The sequence below is a fragment of the Hoplias malabaricus genome, chromosome 8, assembly GCF_029633855.1.
Source record: "Hoplias malabaricus isolate fHopMal1 chromosome 8, fHopMal1.hap1, whole genome shotgun sequence".
NCBI lineage: Eukaryota > Metazoa > Chordata > Actinopteri > Characiformes > Erythrinidae > Hoplias > Hoplias malabaricus.
In genome coordinates, this window is record NC_089807.1 from 34366057 (window position 1) to 34388941 (window position 22885).

Below are 22885 nucleotides of genomic sequence, written 5' to 3' on the forward strand. Positions count from 1 at the left end.
CTCTTGAAGTTCTTGTGATCTTTAAAAGTTATATGTACTCACAGCAGGTTTCATTAACTGTACAAGGTTTTTTCTGTACCATTTACTATTCAGTTTATGATGCAGTGGACAATAGTCTGTGTTCTGATTTCTATTAGTACAATTTTCCAAAGCTATAATTCCAGTAAAATAACCATGGTCCATATGTCATCAGAAAAAACGTACATTTATTAACACTCATATCAATTTTGTCTCTATAGCAAAACGATTAGGGGTGGGGTTAATTCTCATTTGCAAAGGAAATGCAGATTGAAATCTATGTTTCCTGTGCTTTTCGGCAAATATAAAGATTAGCCCGTACGCACACACCACACACAGCCTATGTATCAAACCAGATGCAATACAAACAATCCTCTATACCCACACCCACAGAGTTAATATCTGCATCCGCCTGCTAGGTGCCCTGAGCTCAACACACCTGTTCCTCAGGAAGGAATTGACCCTCACACCAAACAGTGTCATATGCACAAACTTGTTTTAAAAGTTTAAAAGAGGTTAAGTTTTAAAGTATGAAAATGTAGCATAACTTTTGGAAAGGCTACATTTTATATTTTCTTTCTTACTGTTAAATTAATAAATAAACAGTAGCTGTGACAGGACAACTACAATATCAATTGTCAAAAAAAAAAAAGTAATTTGACCAAGAGAGCCTCAACTTTTGTGCACAAAATTTAAAAAATATTTTAAAAAGCGTGTTGCTTCTGGAACTTCAGCCATGTGAACACTGCAGGGTCAATAAACAGTTTATTTTAGACCACATGCCACTTAGCTTCTGGTGTACAGCCTAAAAAGGTCCTCATATGGCCAAAATATCACCATACTCTCCTGGTATTCTTTTTTAAAGTGCATGTAGAATATTACTTTGTTGGAGCAAGTAAAACAGTAGTTAATAACATCAAAAAAAAAAAAAAATAAGTACAAAGAAGTATTATAAGAGTATGAGGATGTAATAGTCTGATTTTACAAAAAAAAAAAAAAAAAAACAAAAAAAAAAAAAAAAAAAAGGTAAAGAAACAGGAAATCACACACACCCAAGTCTCTGAAATCATTATACAGAGGTTGTTTACAGGCTGTCAATAACTGATCAAACCTATCATAACATGCATGCAGTTGTTAATGTTCTAGAACAGTGGTTCTGCGTTCATTTCATTTAGTATGTAATTGGCACGTTTTCTGTAAGCTTATGGACGCAGACGGGACGGAGCAATACCACTGGAGACCATGGGGGCAGTGTCACATGCAACTATTTCCATAGTGACACGACGAAGAAGAAAAATGGCAGAACGTTTTGAAGTTATTTGTGTTATTTAATGGCCTCACAGACCACCGCCGTCTATAATGCTGCTTTTTTTTCGTTGTTCTTTAATAAAATACAGAAAAGTTCCTCCGTTGTCACCATGTTTGATTTTTACTCCATTTTGCCCTCTACTGAATGTGTTGCTCAACAACCATGTCAACAAAGCTGAAGCAAGAAAGTGTGGGCAGTGACGGCTATTTCGCTTGAAGCGCAAGCATACATTTCCGTACGCAGAGGGAGCATAAATGAGCCTTTAAACAGTGTTTTAGGATTCTAATGATATGAAGAATGGCCACGTTGTTTTCCTTCAGCTGAGCATTTTATTCTATTTTGTCTTCACATAAACAGAATTTGTGCTTTGTTTCTCTCTATTTTTGCTTATAGAATAGTCCTTCTGGACTTCAAAGTATTTCTCAGATTTTGTCTCGGCTTGATTTTCTTGTTACCACTTTGCCCTTTTAGTAATATAGGCAATAAGCAACTGAAATTGGTCTTTTTTTTTCCTAATACATGGATTTTCAAAGTAATTTGGGGCGGGGGGTTAACGCGTACAACATACTACTCAGAAAAAGGTATTGTACTGCATTTTATAGTGTTCATTCCATATTGCCATGAAGGCAGGGTAAAAAACTAAACTTTCTTCCAGAGATTTGTCATTAATAGAGTTATTATAGATTGTTCATTCCACACATCTCCTGCATAAACTCCCTGACATTCACAATGATGTTAATATTAGAGCACAGTGCCTTTGGCAAAACAGCAGGCTGTATCTTGCAAAGCCTTTATACATAGCTCTGAGAGGTGGGGCAAAAAAAGCACAGCTAGTCAGGAACCAAGCGCTTCCAAGATTCACCACTTTCAGCCATCAGCACTCATCCACTCTCTTCAAATGTCTTTATTTCATTATTACAGTCTCTACTTAGGTTTCTCACTCTGAAACAGAAACATGCATGCGCACACCTTTTTCTGAGGGTCAGGACAAACTGAACCATTGGCACAAGGTATGTGGTGTATGAGGCTCAAAGCTCAGCTAAATTCACCAGGATTTGACAAAAACACCTTCCAACTCTCTCAGCTTTGAACTTTAAAGCCATAGACAAACACTTTCAATTTCACTTAAAGACCATGGATTAACACATAGTACATCATTTTATAGTTTGAAAAAGGTTATGAGTGTATGGAAATCCCTGTAGTGCTCAACATTTTCAGAATTCAAGCCCAGCTAATGTTTGCCTACTATGCCTGCAATGTTCAAATTATCATTAGTATAACTCTTGTCTTATTCATCAAACAAGATACAACTTTGGCCTTTATGAAAGCCAAGCTAACTGAAGAACATCTGCCGACAGCCAAAAAGAAACACTAGGTAAGATTTGGGATTTTTGCTCCCGAGGCAAATTATTTTTAACAGCACTGTACTAAAATCAATTTTTGGGGGACCTACCCATCTCCAAATGTTACATAGTGTAGTTTCTGTAGTGCTGAACCCAAAAGACAAAAAAAAACAAAAAAAAGCTCCTTTCTCCCCATTACAGCTCAGTGGAGCATCACAATGATTGTGAAGCAGAAATTTTAAGGTAAAAATATTACGTAGCGTTCCTTTAAGTATAGCCGGATGTGAAAAAAAGGTAATTTGGGAGCATTTCTATTGGTTCATTAATCATAATTTTTTTTTAATTGGACAGCGACAATGTTTAAAACCGTAAAATATATTCAGCTTCCTATTGTATATGGTAATGAAAATGAAAAGTACAGAAATTTATTCATTCCATTGTCTGCAACCGCTTATCAAATTTAGGGTTGCGGGGGTCCGGAACATACCTCAAATCACTGGGCGCAAGGCAGGAACTCGAGGGGGCACAAGTCCTGGGCTCAAGGCAGAAACGGGAGGGGGCAGGTTTCCTTCACAGGGTGACACCCACTCACACATTCACCAACACCCCCTACACCTATGGACACTTGAGTCGCCAATCCACCTACCAACGTGTGTTTTTGGACCGTGGGAGGAAACCGGAGCACCCGGAGGAAACCCACGCGGACCCTGGGAAAACACACCAAACTCAAAAACAGTCACCTGGAGTTGGGCTAGAACCCACAACTCCAGGTCCCTGGAGCCGTGTGACCGCGACACTACCTGTTGCAAGAATAGAAATTTTAAATATTTAAAATAATAAAAATTCCCTGCCTCTATAGAGCTGCATTTTTTTCAAAAGCTCTTCCCCCCTTCAAAAAAATATAATCAAAAGTGGGGTTTCTCGGTTTCTAAACAGGAAAATCTCACCCTAGAGAATGTTGTGGCAGGACTGCAAGATTAAAGCAGGCATGCTTACAACAGCTGTAACAATCATTCCCTTTCTCATTCTGACCAAAGTGTTCTTTAAGTAACGTGTTTCATAAGTCCTGCTTTCTGTGGTCAAAAGCTAATAGGGAAATTCTGCTGGGTGCTTAAAGCATTTCATGAACGACTGAACAAGTCAGGCTTTATTTTCTAAGCAGGCGCTGAATAGGAAATGACTGCAGGAGCTGAAACCTTTGGCCACAGGGGCAGAAGGTGGATCATGTGAGAAACCAGCAGAACCTCTGAAGACAGTATGTGTGTGTTTCTGAGAATGAGCAAGTGAGAGAGATATTCTGCTTTCTGCTAGTGTCTGTGTTTTTGCGCATGAGAGAGTGCAACCCTGTTATCATTTGTGTGAAAGCACAAGGCTGTGCATGTGTAAATGCATGAGGCTGCACACAAGGCGGCTTTGTGTTTGGTAACACAGTCTTTGGACCGTGTGCCTGTTTGTGCCCAAGTTTGGAGGCAGAGGGAGGAGGGTTTTAAATCCCAACTCACCCACCCCACACGTGAAGCAAGCCCTAGTTTAGGGTCACCCCTGAACTTCAAGCGTTTTGTCTGGGGGGGGGGGCTGAAAAAGAAAGCCATGTTTATTCAGACCCCCCACCCACCCACACACCCCCAGTCCCTTCTTCTGCCAGCCCTCTCTCCCCATCACAACATAAATTCCCCCACACATTCCATTCCAATCAGATTAATGTGCATTCAGGAGTGAGAGTGGATCACAAGAGGGGGCTCAAACAAATGAAACCCTCTTCCACTTGAAACACCCACAAGAGGCTTCCCTCTTCAGAGTCCCCAGCTCTAGAGTATGGGGTCCATGAGACTGGACCAACTTTAACTGTTCATTTAAGGTCTCTCTGGGTCCTTTGAAGAACTAAGCTGGGCACCGTGACTCAAAAACCAATAAAGCCTCATTCACTACAACTACAACTGATACTGATTATAATGAATTTAAACAATTTAACAGTTTTACAATCCCCCTAAAAAACACTGTATAAGTGAGAAACATAAATAAATGCTCTTAAATTAAATGTACATTAAAGTTCACAGAGTGTAAACAGCATTTGGGGTTCATTTTGAGGAAAGACAAAACAAGGTTTTCAAGTTTAATAAACTATCTGGTGAAATTCAGTTGACCAACAGTGTAATGGTTAGGATTAGGACCTGGATAATGGCTGGGGTTAGGTTTAGGTTTTTTTTACGTCAAAGTTAATTCTAGAGTAAGTGCCAATGTTATGGTTAGATAAAAATTTAAATGGGCTGAATGAATGAATGAATGAATATTCCAGCCTAATATGGTCATGTCATCAGTGATATCTCACTACATTATTCAGCATTGCATAGTCAAGTTGTGACTAGTTAATACAGATGTGAAATTTGGTAATGGTAGTCTTAAAGGAGATGTTCGTAACTGTAATCAAAAAACACTGTTTTTTTTTTATTAATTCCCCATTTGCTAGCTCTTCAGTCTGTCTGTGTGCTTAATACTGGTCCAGTATGCTAGGGTTTTCTTTATGTCTTTCTCTCCCTCCTCATGGCAGAGACATCTGGAGTATTTTGTAGCCAATGGAGAGAACTCCAATCGTTGAAAAGAGCAAACTGAAATGAGGATATTGTTCTATTCCGGCTTCATAGGTGGTAATATTGACTTATCTTTGCTGTTTCAGATCACTTAAGATGGAAATGTCTCTGAACTCCAGAGACTGCTACCTGCATTACTGAAAGTGCTACAAAACTAAACAACTCAAAATACAAATTAATTTCTGTGGTAATTTAAACAGTAAATAAAACTTACAGACTAGTTCAGCATCAGCCATGTTCAAACTACAGTCGTTCTTAGCTTCTGAATGTAAACAACCAGAGAGAACTGCATTTACACACAATCATACATGTTCCCTTTAAATATTAATCCTAATGCGCTTGAATTCCCCCCAAATGGTTCCTTTCACATTTAAGTGATTTCCCTTGTCTTTAACTGGAAAATCTCCTTCTAGAATTCACTGTAATTACGGCAGGCAATGAGTGGTAACATTTACAACATATTTAACATTAATTGTGTCAAGTGTAAATTACAGTAGCTTACGTCTTTACAGTTAGGTTAAGACAGGTTAAATTGATGACTTCCTATGAATGACATTTGTACTTCAACTTTGTGTTTCATGAACTCTTCACATATTGTGAAACTGAACACTTGTAAAACGACATCAGACTTAGGTGTAGGGTGGGCACTAAAGCAGTGGGATAAAAGGGTGTCCTGCAGCTTTTGACTCACCTTGTATGCCAGATACAGTATTGCATATATAGGAGCTCTTTTAAGAAAAGACTAAAGACCTTAAAATACACACTCAGAAAAAATAAACAACATTTGCTCACTAAAAGGTACAAAAAGTGTAAAAATGTACATTAAAACCACTCTTGTACCTTTTTAAAAGTCTGATTTGGTTTCCTAAAACCCAATTTATACTTCTGTGTTGAAGTGTGTTGACGCAAACCCTACCCCATAACCTAGGCCATAGCCTGGTGCGCGACTCTTCAGAAATATAACTACGTGTCGTGTCAACGCAGACCACAACGACTATGATTGGTCAGTAGTCGGACGGACATGGTTTAAGTCCACTCCTCCCCACACTGTAGACAGCAATCATGGCGAGGTTTCCTCAGACCTGAATGAATCCTCACCCTCAGGGATGTATGGGAAAATATGGAGGTCTCTGACAGAAAAATAAACCTCGCAGGGAGAAACGAGACCGTGCGGGAAAATGTAATTGTTTTGTATTTGTTTCTTTCCTGGCACCTCGTGTAAACTATGCTCTGTCCCAAACAACAACCCACTTCCTAAATAGTGCACTTTAAGATTTATAAAAGTAATTCTACTACACCACTACATAGTGTAGAAAAAGATGCTTGAAATTTAGCACTAGTGTTGTGGTGGTGTAATTGCAGAGTAATATCAACGCAGAAGTATAAACACTCACAATGGTGTATGGCTCTTCAACGCAGAAGTTAGAAACAGTCACTCCACCTACAAGTTGACGGAAAGTCTGATACCTTCATTGAACTAACATGGCCTCACTCCCAGGATTCTGCCAGTTGCATTCTGACCTGCTATTTGTACACCCATGTATATGCACTTCTGTGTATCGTTTTGTACAGGTATAGGTCTGACGTGAATCTCCTCCTACACGTCATGCCAAAAAAGCAGACCTGTGATTGGTCCTTTAGCGTGTCAGTCAAATTTATTTTCCTGCCTTAGTAGGTAGTTCTTGGCTACGTTAAGTGGCAAAAGGCACCAGACTCTCCGCAGAGAGATTGTCTTTAAAATGTACACTACATTCTTTTCTTTTGTAATCTTTCATTACAGAACTGTAAAATAAACCAACATAATAGAAGCCCTGAAGTAGTATGAAATCAACACAATTTTAAAATCTACAATTATAATAGAATAAGGTACTATTACGTTCTCTAATTAAAAAGGACTGAATATTTACCCTTGAGGGTACCACTACAGTAACAGTTTTTCTGACAATGTGCTGTTCCTGAAATGGTGAAAGAAAGTAAAAACGAAACAGAAAACTCATAAGGAATCTTAGAAAGTCAGCAAGTACTTCTGGCATGTAATCTATTGTAATAAAAAATTATAATTTTGGCAGTGAATTTGTCTCAGAGTAACAATTCTCATTCTGAAACCACGGAAACAGCATGAAAATACAGGGGGTCCTCGACTTACGAAATTGATTCATTGATACTGTAAGCACTTATCCTATCCTAACACCTATCCTCCTCGGTCCCGAGCCGCGTAACCATGTATTCTTCCGCCACGCACACCAAACACGAAGTTCGCGTAACGATGTTTACGACGCAAAACCACTTAAGTCGAAACAAGGCTTTATACAGTAAATGGGAAATAACCACGAAACATCGGAACTCGGGACTGACGTAACCCGAGGACCTCCTGTACCTAAAAAGTGACTGCCAGTAGAGAAGTACAATGCCTCCTGATAAAATGTCAAAATATTATTTGATTAGTCAACACATGTTACTGTTTATGAAGAAACGGTCTTGATTATTTTTAATAATTGTTTTTAACAAATGTCTAAATCTGCAATAGCAGTGACTGACACTAAGAAATAAGAATGGTGTCATTATAGCTAGCTTTGAGCTGGCTTTAACCCGAAACAATTAATATAGCAAAAGTTGACCTGCCATGGAAAACAAGTTATGATTAAGTAGCACACTGCTGAGTTCTTCCGAGAATCTAGGCCCTTTTCTATGTACTACCAATTCTACAGAAGCCCTCCCCCATTCCCAAGAGCTATAACAGTTCAGTCATTCTTTAGGGGAGAGATCCCTCTCCCTCTCACTCCCACATATCCAATCTCACCTGAGGTTTCCTCGCAAAAGTAAAACAGCTCTTCTGAAGCAGAAAGCAAACTCTACCCCCAACACGTATTCTCAGAGAGCCACGTGGAAACTGAGGTGGCAACATTACCACAGAAACAGAGAGAAAAAAAACAAAGAAGAATGGAAATACAGCTCTGTGGGTGTAAGAGAGCAACAGACCTAGACCATGTCACATTGTATACATTCTCACTGCCTGATAAAAGGCTCGAGGCCTTTTGAAATGCTTTTAGACAAATTAAGCATTTGATGGCTTGCCTAACTTTACATGTTAAAGACTCAGCAGTTTTATTTTGAGAAGCAGTGTCCGATGTAAATGGGACTAGCGATGTCTCAATCCAATACATCAAGAGCCAAATCAATAAAAATGTATTATGATTTTGCTTACATTAATATTGACACTTTTCTAGACAACAAACGTACTTTGCATTCATTGGAACATTATGGAGTTGCCTCAATCACCAACACTGTATAGCATTTGCCTGGAGGATGCATCAGCTGCTAATCCACCCAAGTGCACTTGCCACACATCGGTTATATCCATTATCTCATTGAGAATCTTAAGGTGCTGAGAGTTAAGTGTATGTCGTGTCTTTAATTATCAGCCATGATGTACCTGTTTAACCACAATCCACTTGCTTAAGTTTGCCAGTATATTCTGACTATTATTCTCTAAATATCCTCACTTCATTCTCAAAACATTCTCACTTTGTTCTGGAAACATTCAGACTTTTTGGATATTTCTTGCTCAGGGTGGTGGACACAGGTGCAACAGGTCCAAACAGGACCCCGTCAGCCAATATTAATTCATCTCAGCTGTGGTAGAAGTGAAGGCCGGTTCATGTTTAGCGAAGGTAGCTTGAGACACACGACTACAGCTCTGCTTTTCTTAAGTGTGGCACGCCTGGACTGACAAAGTGAAAGTAAAACAAATCCTTGTATCAACACTAAATCTGATCCACTTTTACCTACGCCACTGGCTGTAAATGCTGTGGAACTGAAATAATCCCGCCCAAGCTGCCATTTCTGGCCACGTCACTTTTCTGACATTGTGGCAGCATTTTCATAATACAGCTTTTATTTTTATGTCAACAATGTCTGCATTTCTTTATTTTTTTTTTCCACAGCACACCTGACAAAGCAAGATAGCACCCCAGTGTGCAGAGGCACCCCGGTTGAGAAAGGCTGCACTACTCCATCAAAGGGCATTGCACATATCCAGTCACTCACACCTGTGAGCAATTTACATTGCCAGTGAATCTACCAATAATTTTTTTTTTGTGGGATGAAAGTGAAGCACCTGGAGGGAACCCACACAGACCAAAATCCCTCAAACAGAAGAAGCAGGAATTGAATCCAGGAAGCAAAACACTGGAGCTGTGTGGCAGAGACTGATTAAAACTAGTTCACTAAATGCACCAGTTGTGAATGTCACATTAGGCAGATTGTATAAAACAGCATTTTACTGTAGGATTAACAGTCAGTCTAGAATATCTGACTTAAACGAGAACACAAAGATCTTCGCTGGGCTCCTCAGATGTTTCTTAGCACATAATGTAGTGTGTACCAAACTTAAAATCCTCTCAGTTAACAGCATTGTAAGGCTTCAATATTTTTTAGGAAACTGAGCCCTGATCAATATTTCAGTATTCTGACTGCACTGGGGAGTGAAACACCAGAATGAGATATTTCCATTTATGAGAGGGCTACTGGATATAATGCCAATTCTTAACATTTATTCCCTTTTTATGCCTTGTGCACTCGTCAGCAAACAACCCTTTTAGCGATTCAGCAAAAGTTTAAAGGCTTGTTTTAACAGACCTTAGCTGTTTTGATATTCCTGGAGCTAGGTGTTGTGAAATCATGCTAACAAAGCATAATCAAAAGTTAACTGAGGGTGCTTTCAAACATGCCTTGTTTGCCAGACTTAACTTTGGTCCAACCATAAGAGAACCAAACGGTCCCATCCAAACTGAAACATGGTCCAGTTCATGTGCAGTGTGAAAACACTTTTTTTTGATGGTTCAGGCTGTAAATTCATTACCATTCCACGCTCCTTCAGGGAAAACTGCATCATCAGTGAACAGCGAACATAATTTGATATAAAACTGCAGTTGTTTTGCATGTTTCACGTGTCTCATGTGAGGGAGAATGAAACATTTCACCTCTCTCCAGTCTCCCACATCAGTTATCTTCGCTTTTTATGTCATGTTACTGTAGTAAACATAAAACCCTAAAAATATACAACCACAAATCACACTGCATTACTGCAATTCCCGCTGTGTTATGCCAATCTGCACACTAGGACACTAAACAGGGTATTAAAAAAATGTATACATCATCATCATTAGACGGGTACTCAGCAGTGTTGAAAATAAAGTGCACGTGTGTGTGGTTTTGGGACAGAATTAATCAGCCATGCATTTAAGGTGGTACTGAAAATGCAAACCAAGTGCTGGAATAGAAGTACAACAAGCACTGCAAAAGTAAGCAACGTATGTGTTTGTATCTTACATAAGGTATATCTTGATCTGAGCCACAAATAAGTAGTAGTAGTAAATAGTAACCTGTAGAAATTAATCTGTGCATTCAGATACACAGCCCTCTACAGACCAAAGCAATAGCAAGTACAGTGAGATGCAGCCCATGTACAGAATGACAACAAGAAGCAGGAAAGTCATTTAGTTTTTTAGAAACCAAAGCTTCTGACCAAATGTATACAATGTAAAAAAGAACCAAATTTGTGTGTGCAAACACTCCAAGATATTTTCTGTTTTGCAAGATGGCCAGGCATTCCCAAACTTTTGACAGAGCCTACATCATCTTAGCACAGGTTTTCAGTCTAGAAGTGAGGGGGGAAAAACAACAGGGGTGACCTGGGCCACTTTAGTCTTCAGAGAGCGAGAGAGACTTCTGACAAGAGAGGAGACAGCAAACATTTCCCTGACAAATATTTGGCCACAGTTCCACTACTTCAGAAGCTCTCAGTGAGCAAGAAGAACTTACTGAGGATGTCGTGAGGTCCATGAATGGCCGTGTTGTTTCAAGCCGCTCTCATTGAGGGTGTGAAAGCAGCCTGCTCGAGATTTTGGCTTCGTGCACAACAGTTGATGTCTGGTTTTGCTTTTTATTTGCATTAAAACCAGACCAAGAGGACTCTCTTCTCTCTGTCTAAATAAGCATTCAGAAATGCGGTGCTCTCAGCTCACATTCACATCATTCCCCAGATCTATTCGAGGATGCTTGAGCTGTACTAGGGACAAAAATATTGCTTACAAATTTTACCCTTATAAGCTGCAATGCGGTTTCTGTCTCAGCGAGTGGAAGAGGAAAAGCCACCAGCATTAATTCTGACATATTAGAGCTGTAATATTTGGATAGAATACTGCTACTGGGATTGTACAATAGAATGTATTTAATATTACAACAAAATCCATAAAACTAAGTTGATACCTTGCCTAGAAAATCCTTAGAAACACTCATCAGAACTGAAAAATATTGGTGGCCAATATCTCGATAACCAATAAACAGCAACATACTGCGCATTTTAAAAGGCACACAATATCTGGAGAGACTGCATGCAGACTTGATTCCTTCTGTCTGTATGAGACACCCCACATTTAAAGGAACATCAAATCAGCTCACACCCATCTATCACAACCAGACACTGAAGCAAAACAAAAGGGATTTTGAAAACGGCCCAAAATAAGTTGTGACAAATGGACATAGGCACATGCACAACACATTAAACATATATACCTATATGACAGATTTTGCAGGTAAGGCAGTGATTAATTTAAAATTGCTTGTAAAAGAGAGAGCCATAACAGGTTGGTAGAAAAAACAATGTAGACTAAAACAAATAAAACAAGAAACTTAAATGTAAATCAGAGATGATTTGAATGAAGCCAAAAAACCAAATAAGCATGGGTGTATGAATATTCCTAACCTGCAAAATGATTCCTCCATACTATATCAGCGATAGTCATTGGTGGCCCCCCGACAGGGTGTTGTTTACCTTTGTCATGGTCAGTCCTTATCATATCCATTAAGGAATTCTCCAAAGTTTGCAAGCTAAATGGATCAAAGGGCCGATTCCGGTCCTGAAAGACAGAAAACAAAAGGGACGTTTTTAGATATCAGAGAGCAAACACATGTTCCTCATAGCTGGAAAAACTCCATCCTATACATTTTCCAGCAGCCTACAGCAGATCCCGCTCGTCCACTTCAGTCGTTCTTTTCAGGCCTCTTGCTTAAAAATGGGACTCATAACACAAGTCATATCACAAGAAGAAAAACAAAAACAAGGGCAAGGCAGGATACTTGGAGCAAATGAGGCCAGATCTGTAAGAAACATCTGCATTCACAAGTGAGGACATGAAAAGGAAGTGACACCAGAGCATTGCAATTCGGTCTCTGGCTGCTCAGAAGCGAGAACAACCAGCTGTCATAACCGGCGATGACGGTGACATTTAAAAGTCAAACACTCAAAAACAAACATGGCTTCAGGGAAATATGTGACAGAGGTCCTTGGTCATAACTTGTCTACGCAGATAAAGACCTCACTGTTGTTCTCCAGTTGCACCACTAGAGTAATGTCTGCCAAGGGCCATAACAGTAGCTACTGATGCCAAAGACTGGAACATTTACATAACATGTGTTTTTTTATTTTTTTGGGGGGGTACCTAGAAGCTGCAACGCACAAAAACAAAGAATAAACTGTTTGTGAGAAGAGTAATGTCTTTATTTAAGAAGTTACCTGCATTTCACTGGCTCAGATCTAGGATACAAAACAGGTTCTGTATAAATATTCTGTAAACAGTCATTTGATCTGCCCTTTTGCCCTCAGATTGCACTGATATCCTTTTTGTTCAGGATGGACAATGACAAAAGCAATGTGCTTTATAATTTATAAATATACTCAATAGAGATGCACCATGGTACAAAATATATTGACCATTGAAAACCATTTACATACGAGTGACATTTCAATATGATATTTGATGACATAGTATAAAAAGGTACTCAAGAAGAGCAGACATGTGAGGCTGGAAATGCTAACACAGGTGGATCTAGCACCAATCTGTGCAATATATGGTTGCTGTAGTTCAGTGCTTAATTTGTAATTCATGAGGTAAGGGACACAGGGACTGGGGTGAACCAGCAAGTGCATATTCAGTGTTAAGGAGCTGGAACACATTGACTGGGGGGAGGGATAATAATAAATCTAGCGGCTCAATAATTAATGAGCTGCATCAGTTCTCATAGAATCAGAACTCATTAGGATAAGAACCACTGTTTGGAGAAGTCCTGTCCCTACCTGAAATGAAGATTCTGGTTGGTCCTGCTGCAGAGTTTGACTCTCCAGTTCACACAGTTTAGAGAGTGTGGTTTTCTTTTAATAAGTAGCTGAACTCAATTACACAATTGCCGTTGAGAACGGTGCCAGATCAAATTAAAAAATGCACTTCAAATCAGAGAGGTGCTGGATCTTGTTCCGGCAGAATTTGGCTCAGATTAAGTACAGCTGTAGTTCTTACAATGTATGTATCACATTATATTTGCAGATATTCATTCATTCATTATCTGTAACCGTTATCCAGTTGAGGGTTGCGGTAGGTCCAGAGCCTACCTGGAATCATTGGGCGCAAGGCAGGAATACACCCTGGAGGGGGCACCACACACACTCACACCTACGGACACTTTTAAGTCGCCAATCCACCTACCAAGGTGCGTTTTTGGACTGTGGGTGGAAACAGGAGCACCCGGAGGAAACCTCTACAAATGAGGAAAATAAACTGCCCAAGTCTGGTATTCTAAACTTTCTCTTTATGCTCATGGCATTTTCAGACAGTGGAAAGAACTTTACACTTAAAAAACACAAACTGAAGGATATTGCTCTATTCCTGCTCCCTAGGTGGGTAATATTGACTTATTTCTGCTGTTTTGGATCATTTAAGGTGGAAATGTCTCCAAACACCTGAGTCAGGTAACTGCATTATTGAAAGTGCAACAAAATTACACAAGTTAAACATAAGTTCCTGTGGTAATTCAAAGAGTGAATTAAAAACTTAGACAAGTTAAACACCAGACACATACAAACAGTCATTATTTTCCCCTCAGACATACCATTCCACCTTAAGACACAGAGCTTAGAAGTGCTTTTCCCCACAATTGTAGAGGCTCCCTTTAACGGTGACCAGATGTTAACCCAACCCTCGAATGAGTGAAAGTACAGAAGAACCTTGAGAGAAAGGAGAATGCGTAATGCAATAATTGTGAGGGTTAAAGAGTACAAACATGAGTACATCTGTGAGCAGGAGAAGGTGTGTGAGTAACAGAGAGATTTGGCAGAGGCCTCTCCCTGCCCAGCAACACAGAGAAGGCACAGTGTTTGTTTTACCACCACAGCTATTGTCATGCAACTGGCTGAGCCATTCAAAAAGTGTTATTTCCCCCTCTCTGGGCCCAGATAAAAATCTGCCCACTTTGTACTAATCATGAACATTCAAAATGCTGAGCTTCCCACTTCAGCCAAGCACCCCCCAACCCCCCAAACACACACACACACACACACACCTGCCAACACATGCTGCATAGATCACTATGCCATCATGTCTATTCAGTGAGCACACTCTCTTGACCTTTGACAACAATACACAACATGGCCGACCATTTGTGTTACCTACCTTGAATTTCCAAAATAAAATCCTCAAAATGTTTGTGCCCTGTTGCTACAGTAACGGCTTCAACTCTTCCAGGATGGCTTTACGCTATATACTGGAAGATTTCTGTGAGAATTTGGTGGCATTTAGCCTCAAGAACATGGTGTATGGTTAAAGTCAGGTCTTGATTTTGGGTAATTAGTTTGGGATCACACACACACACAAAGTACAACTCATCATAAAAAGATCCAACACTCCAAAGAACATAGCTCCACTAACCCGCTCCACTACTGGGGGCTTCTTTTGTATTTTTGTACACCTCTAGCCCATGCTCGTCTTTGATCATGTTGGGCTAATGCTGATGTGGTGCTGCTCCATTTTCCCCATTTTGTTTCATGTTCTCTTTGGAGATTGTACACGCTGTATGAGTTAATACAAAGTGAAAATATGTCTACAATGAGTACCTTAATAATTTTATACATTGTTCTATTATTGATCTTTATTCATAAAGTCAAATCTGATAGAAAACAAGCACACAAGTTTCACAGACAATTCTGATAATCCCACTTGTGGTATGACTGCATGTACACTTTTAGGATAATAGTTTAACAATGTGAGAAAATGTTTGACATGCAGTTAATTAATCAAAAATAACAATGAAAAATGAGGACAACATGAAGCAGAAATAATCATTTAATTTTTATTTGTTCAATGATATAAACTAATGCTGCATCCATTCCATGTTCTGTAAAAAGGTCTATAACCGTTTTTTTTTTTCTTTTTTACAATTGACACAAAACAGCTATTGCAGTAAAAAGGTATTTTAAATTTTTATTATTGTAGGAAAATAACATTAGCTAATCACATAATTTTGTGTGTGTGTGCAGAAGGAGGGATGTCGGGGGCTGGGCCAGGTCATGCACTCAAACTCTACAGTCACAACCATTGGCTCAAGAGCCTCTGAATTCCGTCATTCTTCTTCTTTTAATTCAATGTTTCATTAACAAAACAGCTGCATGGATTAGGGCGGTGGTTTCCAAAGTATGTTTCCAAAATTCTGTATTACTTATTACATAAGTAATACATAATACATAAGTTAATTGAAATTATTCTACTGCAAATGTGATTTGTCACTATTTTTTTTTTTTTCTTCAATAAGACTTTGCAGTTTTGTATGAATTACAACGTTTAAAATGATTTCCAGTGGTGTCTGAAAACAAAAGACGTGTATATGTTTGTCAGAGTGGGGAAACTGTTTGGGAACTACTGAATTAGGGTGTGGTTCATGAAAATGATATGCAAAATAACGGGTCAGTTGGTGCACAATTCCATGCACTGAAATGGATTCATCTGCTGGGCTCAAATCTTAACTTTAACGTGTTGTACAAACGTTGTACAAAAGAATGACATGATGAATAGGTTATACTTCACTCATCGCCAGCAAATTTCTGCTTATTTATGAAACTTTGATGAAGAAAATGCATGGTTTACTTTCAAGCAGAATTCCACGTAGTTATTCCAGGCAGACATCATTCATACAAGTGGCAAACCTCCACATAAAAGATGGCGTGATGTAAAATCGCCCACATGAAACTGGCAGTTCAGTGACAATACGAAACTATGGAGGAATTTAAAACACAAATCAAGGGCAGTTGAAACTCACGTACCCTTTGAAAAGAGAGTATTCAAACACCTTAAGAATTTGCATCTCAAACCAGAGAAGGGCCCAGTAGAAGTCCCAGTTCATTTACATAGGCATCCTGCCTTATTTGACTACGCAAGGTCAGACAAGCACCAGAATGCAAAATTCCCACACGAGTGGAGGAGAAGGTCTTGAGTGATTCTCATGCATCTTTATTTCCCACGCATTCACAGGTAATTATAGCCTAGTAGTCTAAAATGTCAGATGTTACCTTGTTGTTCCCTACAGAACTTCACTGGAAGTTCACTGGAATAGCACCTAGGGCACAGGAACTTGTCATGTGCTATTCAACCTGTTTTTGGGTTCTCTGCAGTTCATGTTCAACTACAAAAATCACATGAAAATAAACCTAATTATAAATGGTGCCACAGTGTAAAAGTACACTATTTGTCAAAATCATCACTTTTTAAAAATAGGATCTGTTTCCTATCCACCTCTGTGGCTACATAAGACTCTCTGAAACACTGTCATGTGAATGCCCATGTGAGTTAACCACCTCTTACTTTCATGATAGGATGGCAGCTATGCAACAGAAACAATACATAAAAGGGGTCCAGCCTTGCTCAGTTCTGGGCCACTGCTCCCTGGCTGCTATTTCCCCTTGTTTTTTTTCAGCATTCTTCACCCACACACTATGAATTCAATCCCACTACCCTAATGCCTTTTGATTAAAACATCATGGTGGCTACTAAAGTGGAAAAGAGAAGTCCATACTCTCCATGGTGAAGAGGAATTTTTAAAACATTTTGTGGTGGGGGTTGGGAGACAGAGACACACAAACACATGCATACAGAGTGACACACTTTTTTTTTTTTAACTCTAATTTTTTGGGGCCTGCGACCAATCTAAGAATCACAACCCAGTGTTTGAGCAATAATTTTGCCCTTGAACTCCCCTATATAAAGTGTAATTCATTTTTACAGCACTGATATGAAATCAAGGGGGAGGGAAAGGGGGTCCTAACCTCCCCTTAAAGTTACATAGTGCAGTCTCTGCAGCACCAAGCCCAAAGTAGCAGTGGCAGAGTCTCTATCCTCCCTATTACAGGTCAGTAAAACATCACAATGATTTTGAAGCTGTAAATTGAATGTAAAATACTACCTATATTACCTTAAGGAGCTGGTATTTATTAATTTGTATGTCACTGGTTATGTACGCCATCAGAACGTCTTTACTGCCGTGTAGGCATTTCATAAGGTTTGTATAATATTTACATAACGCAGGCAGGAGTGAAAGAACACTGATTAACAAAATTACAAAAAAAAAGACACCGAACACTAAGTTAACTCTGTCAAAAGTCTAAAATATATCATTATATACAGTTATATAACATGGCAACACATTTTTGGACTTCTTTTTCCTTAGAACCAGCAACAAAACTGCTTTTAAACAGCTGCATGAGTGTCATAGGAGTAAATCTTCATGTGAATATAATCCTGAAAATCATCTTTTAAAGATAGCACTTATAGTTTGTTCAATTATTTAGTGCTATTCCATAAATGAAGTCCCCGAGTGACTTCAGAAAAGCTCCAGCACCATAAAGGCATCATTGCCTATCAACCTTGATAGGTTTCACATTATCAGACTTATTCTTGCCCTTTACCGTGCAGCTCAAATATTCTTAATTCAGTTTAGAAAAAATACAGCCTAATCCTGCAACACAATAGAGTATATGAAAAAAGCAACACATGAAGCAGAACCTGTCGCCCAGTGGATAACGGCCAGCATGACTCATCATTTTCACTCTGCTGCAGTGGTAACCTTTTCCACTGGTGTGAAAGTGCAGCTAAAATAGACCCCATCCATTAGAGAATGGCTATAATAAATGACCTGAAAGCAAGTCGTTTATATAAAGTACATGGCTTATTATTTCTATTGCAATTAGTAGCTTAATGATGTAAATAATAGAAAAAATTATATATAAAAAGTAGCTGTATGTAATGTATGTGTATATGTACAATATATTGTCATTTATCATATCATTTAAACACAGTGGCTGTTTTTCACATTGTGCAAAAATTTCATAATGAAAGTCTTGTTTTACATTGACTTCCATTGAAAGTTAAGGTTTTTTTGTCCCCCTTCTGCTATAAAGTTACTCTTTTGAAATTTATGTTTTTTCTTAGGACAGTGACCATATGTAGCTTTTCAAATCATAATATATTTTAAAGAATAATGTGGAGGGATCCAATTCCAGACTCTAGCCATGTTTTTTTGTAATCAAGTGATTACTACTACCACTATTAGTTAACTGAATTGTAAATGAAACCTATAGGTCACTAACTGTCACACCTAACAATAATTACAAATAAAAATAAATAAATAAAATGTACCGGAAAGTGGACGTAAGCTCCAAAACTGAACAGTTCTGAATTATCCTGAATGCTGTTTACAAAAGAAAAAAAAAATCAAATAGTCAATTCAGCTATTTTAAATGTGCACCCATTGCAGACACAGATGTTCCGTTGTGCACAGACAACAGAAAAGCATGAAAATAAACTTGAAACTCAGCTGCACAAGGTTAACAGCACTATACTTTGTGCCTAATGCTGGAACTGTGGGACTGTAAAACTGCAGTCTCTGGAGTGATGGAGTACCAACCAATAACTTGGTACAAGTTGAAGTGGTGTTAGTGATCCAGAACATCAGACCCTGACTTCACTAATGCTCTTACAGCTGAATACACTCAGTCCTCACCGAAAATGATCCAAGGCCTAGTCTAATACCAGAACAATCAAAATGTTACTGCAGACAATAGAACAAACAACCTGTTAAAACATTTCATTTTATGTAATTAAACTTTTGGCCATATAGTATATTTACACAATGCACTATACGGTGCAAGTTCTTAATTTGTGTTTTTAAGACATGGACTTTAATTTAGGGAAGAAAGAAGACTGAATGAGCCACAAAAAGAAAAATAAATAAATAAATAAACCCAAGTGTATCAGGACACACTCGACCTTTCAGATCAACTCTTCAATGTTTCCCTTCATGACAGCACGAAAAAAACACTTAGACTCCACCATCCTCAAAAACAGCCAATCATTACTAAGCGCCTGTCCCTTTAAAAGCCGTTGGCCAAAGAGATTCGAGTGGCGTTCCCTTTAAAACCCGTCATCCAGTCAAATTGGAGTGGCGTTCCCTTTAAACGCCTCCTGGGTGAGTTGGCAGAGAAGAGCAGCAGAAATAAACTGTTCACTGCAGCTGATTGAGAGTCTGTTTATCTCTAACCCACTACTACATTCAGAGCAAAATACTGAGAATTTAGGAGAGCACGGCTTGCTGTTAGTGTGATATACATTCACATTAATGTTTAAAAGCCCCACATATTGGCTGGACTTCCTGCTGGTCGCAGTAAATATGAACCTGAACACATGGTTAGAGATGGAGAGTGAGACCACAAGAGGCCACAAAGCATAATGTTATAGAAATGGAAAGATCTGATTTAACCCCGTGATTTTCCATGGTCACAAAAGACTGAAGGTCATATCCCACCACACGAAAAGCCACTTCCTCAAGCTATGAGAATCAGGATAAACAAGTGACAGAAAGAACTCCACCTGAAAGACTCGCTGAAGCAAATACCAGAGGTCAGTCCTGTATCTCTTCAGATAGGCTTTACCTATTTACATGGCATAGACCCACATATCAGAAAATCACAGTTCAAAACAAGCCTATTGGAGTTAATACATGTAATAAGCAATGGACATTTTAATTGTGATGAATTTGAAAACTCACCTGAAAAGGCAACATATTGTTGCTATTGTCTGTTCTGAAGGCGTTGTCATCCATCCAGGGCTTGGGGGTGAGGGGACCGGCTCTGGGGAATTTCGGAGGAGCTATAACGTTGCTGGGATAGGGCTTTTTCATTGGAGATATTGGATTAAGTGGAGAAGGGACCCCGACTCCGACGCCTACTCCTACCCCGACCCCAACGGCCCTGCGCGGGTCTCTGGGTGCCTGTAGCCCGCTCCAGGGGCTAGAGCCCGAGCCGGAGCCAGAGCTCCACACCGCGTTGTGATGGTTATTCCAGGCGGAGGAGGAAGAGGAGGAAGCCGGAGAGAGCTTGCTGTTGACCGCAGCCTGGTGAGGGTAGACGGTCCGCTGGGGGAAAGTAGCTTGGCTGGGGCTGACAGGGGACCTTCGCTGCTGGGTCTGTTGTTGTTGCTGTTGTTGAGGCTGGGGCTGGGGCTGGGGCTGGGGTTGTTGTTGAGACTGGGGCAGGCCGATTTGAGGCGAAAAGTTGCCTCCGAAAACAGGGTTGACGTGGTGAGGAAAGTTCTGGAAAAGCATAGTGCCGTTCACCGAGTGAATCCCCTGGAAAAAGCTCTCGTCCACGGTGTTGGCTGTGGGCGAGGACCAGGTGCTGGAGAACGACGGGGACAGCGAAGTCTCATGCTGCGGCGGGTGGAAGCTCAAGCCCGGCAGGAGCGGCGACTCCATGCCGCTCTTCTCCTTGCCGCTCGGCCTCGAAGGCGCTTGGCCGGAGGGACTGTCCTCCAACGCAGACACCACCGCCTCCGAGCTGGGGGTCGGCGTGGAGGGAGGCTCGACGCTCGCTGGATCCTGCTGCTGGTGCTGGTGAGCCTGGGCTTTGCTTTTGTCCATCAGTAAATCATCCTGCATGGTTTGCCGAGCTGCAAGAAGAAGAGAGACGACTTGTTATTGAGGAGAGCACCATTCGCCGGGCTGGACGTCGAGGAGGAGGAATTCTCGTTACAGTCGCTGCTGCTGTTGCGGTTATTGGTGCTGGTACTTCTGAGCAGAACCGAGCCCATTTAGCACCAAGTGAGGTCCAACTCTCAGCCTATATCCACTCAGACCCCTGAGCGCACACACACACACACTCATATATATATCTATATCTCCAGAAGGAAAACCTAACGACAAGCCCCGATATTCACCCGTTTTCTTCGCCACGTCTTTCTCTTTTCCCCCCTCACCGGAACTCCTGATCTGCAATGTGAAACTGATTCTTGTTCCTGTTTTTTTTCCTCCTTCGTTTTCTCCTCCCTTTAAAAGACCACCCCTACCTTCATTTGCATACGTCAATAAATACAGCTGCGCCCTTCCACAAGGTTAACACAGACTTTCACCTTTTAAAGACGGCGGATTTACTGAAACACGATTTTCCAGTATTTGTCATAAGCACAGCGTGTGGCTACTCGGGTTAACCAGGCTTAAGTTAAGTGAAGCTTAAGTGTTAAGCTTGTCCAGTAGGAGGAGACCTAGACATTCCAGGTAGGGGGTATTCCATAAAGCAGAGGGGTATATGACAAAGCAGGATTTCTTAGCCAGATCACTTAAACCCAAAGTAGAGTATTGTCCAGTAGGAATATCCCTCAGAAGTAATCTCTATTGGACAGGCTTAAGTTATCTGGATAAACAGATCATTCATGAATTGTGGAAAAACCATCTGGACGTCAGAATTAACCAGATAACTTAAGCCCAGAGTTGAGAATGGTCACAAAAGGAATGTCCCTCAGCACTTTTTCCATAGCTTTTCCTATTAAAAAGGCTTAAATGGGGCTAAAATAACCTGTGGAACCCCCCCTGGACCACCCTCACATTGGGGCTTAAGTTAGTCCTTTACTGAGAACCCCAGGCCACTTCCCAGCTGCACAGGCTGACAAACAGCACCCCCATCCAACTGACCTCTTCTCAGTAAATCCACATTTAATAACCCTTTCATTACAGTTATAGTTTCATATTGTAGCACATATTTCACACAATGATCTGCCCTTATTTCCTAAAAGCGGAAAACCACTACATTGTTTTCAGCTCGTACAGCCATAAACACATCCGCACTTAGACCGTATTTACGTCCATTTCTATTCATAGAATCCCTTTGCAATGGTTCAGACATTCTTCATGCTTTATTATCTTTCATGATCAGACATACGACGCTGATTTTGCCGATGCACTTTCACTCTGAAGGCCTGCATGACATTCAAGTTGCAAAGAAAATGCTGAAGTCTAGAAATAGATCTATTAACAGCTTATAGACTATAAAGCCTACTTTTTTAAAACTGGTCATACTGGTCATGTTGTAAAACTCCAGAGAGCTCCAACAATCACAAACGTCACTGCAGCAAAAGCTTGTAGGCTAGAGCAAATATGAAGAAGTATTCACAAACAAATAAAAGCCCACAAACTCGCCTGATCCCTGTCAGTGAAATGAATTCAACTACAGAAATAAAACCAGAGAAGCAATGGTAGGTGTCCTTCAGAGCAAGTGCGCTATGCGACAAAATTTGAGCTTAAATAGCCCAAGAGATGCAGGCTGCAGTTGAGTGAACACTCCCTTGCAAACTCATCGTGCTTAATATAGCCCAGCACACATCCAAGGCACACGAAACCATTTGTGTCAGTGTTTCAGGGTTGGAAAAAAACCTAGATATCCATAGAGCATTCAGACGCAGTTAATCCTCGTTTGTTCC

General features: G+C 40.1%; 1 protein-coding gene across 4 annotated transcripts in view; it reads right to left on the bottom strand.

Moving 5' to 3' along the window:
• cpeb3 (cytoplasmic polyadenylation element binding protein 3) overlaps nt 1-22885 on the bottom strand; it is a 61143-nt gene that overhangs the window by 37092 nt on the left and 1166 nt on the right. For 3 of the 4 annotated variants that reach the window (XM_066678659.1, XM_066678658.1, XM_066678660.1), the window contains exons 2-3: nt 20184-21082; nt 12025-12178 (exon numbers count right to left, since the gene is read on the bottom strand). In XM_066678659.1, coding sequence (XP_066534756.1) covers nt 12025-12178; nt 20184-21082 — 1053 coding nt within the window. The remainder of the gene's footprint in view (nt 1-12024; nt 12179-20183; nt 21083-22885) is intronic. The other variant, XM_066678661.1, reaches the window with a different exon arrangement.